The sequence below is a fragment of the Poecilia formosa genome, unplaced genomic scaffold, assembly GCF_000485575.1.
Source record: "Poecilia formosa unplaced genomic scaffold, Poecilia_formosa-5.1.2 Scaffold138, whole genome shotgun sequence".
NCBI lineage: Eukaryota > Metazoa > Chordata > Actinopteri > Cyprinodontiformes > Poeciliidae > Poecilia > Poecilia formosa.
Window position 1 is genome coordinate 636,470 of NW_006800077.1, and position 5,019 is coordinate 641,488.

At 38.6% G+C, this 5,019-nt stretch overlaps 1 protein-coding gene across 1 annotated transcript in view; it reads left to right on the top strand.

Moving 5' to 3' along the window:
• The window catches only part of chrd (chordin), a 19,446-nt gene continuing 14,427 nt past the window's right edge, over window positions 1-5,019 (top strand). The window contains exons 1-3 of the mRNA XM_007562569.2: window positions 1-741; window positions 3,431-3,534; window positions 3,637-3,760. Of these exons, the coding sequence (XP_007562631.1) occupies window positions 597-741; window positions 3,431-3,534; window positions 3,637-3,760 (373 nt within the window). The 5' untranslated portion in view covers window positions 1-596. The remainder of the gene's footprint in view (window positions 742-3,430; window positions 3,535-3,636; window positions 3,761-5,019) is intronic.

Sequence of the window (5,019 nt, forward strand, 5' to 3'; positions counted from 1 at the left end):
TGTTTTTTTCAGTCGAGCATCAACAAAACATTGGCAAATTATAATTTCTTTTCTCCCACAAGCATGAATATTTTTTACCTGATCTTTGCAGTTGTAAGATAAAAAATAAAAAAAAACTTTAGACACAATAAATCAGACCCTGACTCATTTCCATATCTTAGGCTGTAGTGAATTGTGAAGGCGTCCATTTCCCTTTCCATCACCCCCCACCCCTAACCCATCCTTCATCTCTTCAGGCCCCCTCTCCCTCCTCCTCCTTCCGACCGGTGGCTGCTTCAAGCTGTCAGAAGGAGGCTATAAAACAGAGAGGGGCGGCTCTGAAGAGGCTGCTCATTTTGGGGGGGAATACACACAGTACAGTTACTCTGTGTCCTGCCTGAGGGGAAAAAATACCTCTGTTTGGCTGAGATTGATGATTTAAAAAACAGGCGACTTTTAACCTAATAAAAACGGACAGTTGGAGGCGACGAGGACGCTTTACGTTTTTTCCGTGAGCTTGAGTGAGAATTTGCGCTAACAGGCTCCAAAAGAATAAGAAACTGTTGGGTGTTTATTGAGGAGAGAGAAACTAAAGCCTGCTTTGTGGAGGGTTTGGGATGCTGGCTTCCCGCGCGCTCCGCTGCTTGCTGTGCGCGCTGAGCTGCGCGTGGTGGCTTCCCACCGGGACAGCCTCGCGCCTCAAGACTCCTGCGCTGCCCATCCAGTCCGAGAGGGAGCCGGTGCCCTCCAAAGGCTTGGCAGGTGAGTGAACCGGCGTTGTTGCCGATACTTACCATATTTACTGTCTGAACCTCTGAACTTGACCCTGTGATAGGCTAGCGAAGCTCCTTACATATGTGTTCGGTTTTTTAAATATGGCTGCCTTCTGGACCGCCTATAAGTCACACAGAGAGACAACGAAGACATTTATTTAAAGCGCAAAACGTTTTCTAAAAGGTTTCATAAAGCAGACTCCGAGGGCAGCATTATATTTTGTGGATTTTTGACAAATGAAAGCTTAACTCTGGATTAACTTTATTTTGCTCTTGCAAAATCTAAGATACTTTCTATGAAATGGTTTTTATAATGTGATAATCATTACAGATTTCTTAAAATGTAGTTTGTAATTTGTAATTTAACTTGTGAAAACAGAAAAAGGATAAAATAGAGTCTTTGCCACCTAAAAGGTCCATCCTAAAGAAACACTAAAAAATTACACATGTCACATCTGGCATTGTATTTTCTTGGATGGATCTGTTCTAATGTGGTTTTGTGGTTTACTAGATAAAGGTGGGTTCATTTTAAAAACAATATTACCTGACTGGTCAAACCTGGGATAAATTAGTCAAAATTCATAACACTATAAAACAGTGTGATTAGTGAAATCTTCAATAAGTTTGTGAAAACTCAATGAGGGCAATTTTCGGGCTTTACCAATAGTATTGTTGGTTTTAAGATGTTACAAACAAGTCAAAAAGGCCTTAAACTGACTTTTTCTAAAAATAAAAAAAAAATTTAAAAATCCTACAAATTACATGAAAGTTTAACAAATTTTATGCAGCATAATTAAACTTCAGGTTTAACATGACTAGGTGGTGTAGTTTATAAAATGATTTCACTCTCTGATGTTGTGAACAAGCTAAAAAAAAAAGAAAAAGTAAAATAACTTTTTAGTCCAGTGTTGATGCCAAATTCAGTGTCTTGGTCAACATTAGAATCGTGTTTTGTGAAGTTGGCCACAATGCTGAAGTTGGCAACCAATTTCTGACTCTCTGCTACAGTGAGAAATGGTAAGCTAATTTCTGAGTGCTGTGATGTGGCTCCTACAAGTCAAAGCTGTGAGACTCACATAAAAATAAAGATAACATCTAGAAGTCTCCCAGTCTAATGACACACGTTTTTATCTTCACATGTTTCCCTTCAAACTTCCTGTAGTGTTGCCGCCTGTTGTCTCCTAAAGCAAGCGGCACACTTCTGAGTCATAACTGCTGCGAATGCCTTTTGATTCACGCAGGACTCGATGTGGTTTTTATAAGGTAACTACTCCTAAGAGTTCAAACTAGTGAGGAGCTTCGTGGTAACCACCGCCTTATACCATGCAATTCAGAGCTGGAAACTGTAATCAATCGACTTTCCATTACAAGCGCTGGCTCCTGCAGAATGATTTATTTGAGCAGAGACAGACAAGTGGCAGGCGAAGCGAGCTGCTCACAGTTTGGCTCTGTCAGTTAGTTGGTGTGTTTAAAGTGTGCAGCCACTTTATTGTAATTATAACGTGGTAAAACTTTGTGAGTGTTATACACACTGCTTATAGGCAGTTCCCCAAACAGGAATAACTGTAATGCTCCTGTTGGGGCCTCAGTGTGACAAAGGCTCAATTATCCTTGTAGAAATATAATAATAACACAAAGTGTTATATTATCTGCTATAGAAACAATATACGATCAACTACATTTTAGAATCATGACTACTTGAGGAGCCTTAAAATAACAAGAAACTTCAACATGTTTACATTTTAGCTTCATGGATTTGAGTGTTTGAAGTTTTAGTGTTTTTTTCTGTGCATAACCACAAGTCTTGCTATTTATTTCCAAATCTTTCTGGTGTTTTATGCTTTCATATTATCTATAAACTTTAAAGTGCACAGTAAGATAACTGAAAGAGCCTTTTCCCATGATTTTTGGCAGACTTTATTAAAAATATTGGCATGGTCTCCCCCATGTTTTCTTCTGGCTCATTTACATTAGACAGGATGGGGGCACCAAAACTCCAAAGGCATCCAGGAAGTTTCGTTCAACTCCTACAAGCCTGGGCAGGAACGTTTTTGAGATCTATTGCTTGTTAAGTATTAAAATGGTGGTTTAGTCCTTGTAATTTGTCATCAAGAAAAATGTCAGAATATGCAGGTTTGTTCATTCTAAAACCAGTTTTTCTGCTTTTATACCCAACAGCTTAAAACTCTAAGGAGGTTCTAATTACTAAAAGAGCAAAGGATGTGTCATTTTTTTTCCCTTTTTTGTCTTCAAAATTAAAATAAAAATCTAATTAATTTTACACTAATCTTTCCAATCAGTGTGGATCAGTCTAATTCGAGTCTAACTAATATAAGTATTTTACATTTTGACCACATATGCAGTTCACACTACTTATACTGTCACATATTTCTCACATATAACACAAGCCCATTCATCTCTACTGAAAATAACCAATAGAAAACAAATTGGGGTTTTCTAATACTTGTGATGCCCTCCTGTGCCTTGGCAACCTGTGGCAAACCATATTCCCCATTTTGCTTTTGTTTTTTGTTTCATGTATTTGTTAATAAAGCTCTGTATGTGTTCTAATTTGCTTATCTACTGTTCAAGCAAAAATAAAAAAATAAAAAATTAAAAAAATCTGAGAATAGTACTCAGAATAACCTGATGTTTAATCAGCATGGGTTGTTTCACAGGATGCTCCTTTGGAGGTCGATTTTACTCCCTGGAGGAGGCCTGGCACCCTGATCTGGGGGAGCCCTTTGGTGTCATGCACTGCGTCCAGTGCCACTGTGAGCCTGTAAGTCTTGTTGGACTCTGATTCCACTCTTTATTATAGCAGATTGTGTATTATTCAATGAAAAGTCCATTCACACTAATGGTGTATCTGCTTGTCTGGCAGCAAAAGAGTCGCAGGAAGGTGTCGGGTAAAGTGAACTGCAGGAACATCAAACAGGACTGTCCCACCCTGGACTGTGACGACTCTGTTCTGCTTCCAGGACACTGCTGTAGAACCTGTCAGAAAGGTACTCATGCTCTGCCTCAAACTCAACACCTGTTTCTCACAAAGGATCAGTTTAGTTTGTTCTAAATGCATGTAGCTTTTGGCTGGCAGTGTCTTGCAAAAGCTTCCCTTTGAGCAGTTTTCCATTTTTCATATTTGCAACCACACATTTTCCTGTAGTTTATTGGGATGCTAGATAATAAACCAACACCCAGTTGTAGAAGGAAAACTATACCTGTTTTTTGTTATTTCAAGTAGAAATCTGAAATTAATTGTGTGTTTGTGAACATCAGTTTCAAGTCTTTCCAATGATTTTCAGTTTTAACAGGTCTGGAATATACTTTTATGTCACAGTGATATGTTTTTGTGTAAAGTGTTCTATTTTAGCAATGGTTGCTTGTTTATGGTCCTTGTCCTGCTGGAAGATGAAGCTCCATCACAGTCTTAAGCATTTTGCAGCCAAATGTTTCCACAGACCTTTTGGTCTCGATTTAATTTTGTCCTTTCTCAGCTTTTCAGTGTAATTGGGAAGTTATGTCTTGGTAGATTTGTAGCTGTGTCATTCTGTTTCCATTTTCAGACGATACATTGAACGACACTGTTAGATATTCAAAGATTGCCCTGTTATTCTTTAAACTTCTCTATAACTCTCTCCCTGACTGGTCTGCGGTGTTCCTTGGTTTTCATGATGCTGTTTGTTCTCCAATATTCTCAAACAACTGGATTTACTGAGAACAAATTACACACAACTGGACTCTATTTACTAATTAGGAAACTGGTGAGAATAATTGATTGCTATTAAATGTATTTAGAAGTATCAAAGCAAAGGTGCCCAATTACAAATGTGCTCCAAACTCTTCAGCCAAAAATATTTAAAATACAACTTAACATTCAATCCATCCCACCATGACAGCAAAAAATAATCTCTCCCTTTTTTACTTGTCTCCTTTTTTTGACCTCATATGAATATTCATGATGTAGTCACATGTTGACTAGTTAGATTTCAGAACAGCTGGTGGATGCATCCAACATCTTAATTGATTTTCCACTAATTTGACCGTAAGTGAAAGCCACCTACCTTGCCTCTGCAATCCTGTACACATAATTCCACCTTATTACAGAGCTGGAGAGCTGCCCTGCACAGACACACACAAACACACACTGGGTGGGTGTTTTTCTGCCATGGGTGTCTGGTAATGGAATGGAAAGTAAAGGTAGAGCACTGTTGGACTTTATGTTGTGTGTGTTTGTAAGAACTGTTCAGCCCCCTTTATATGTGTG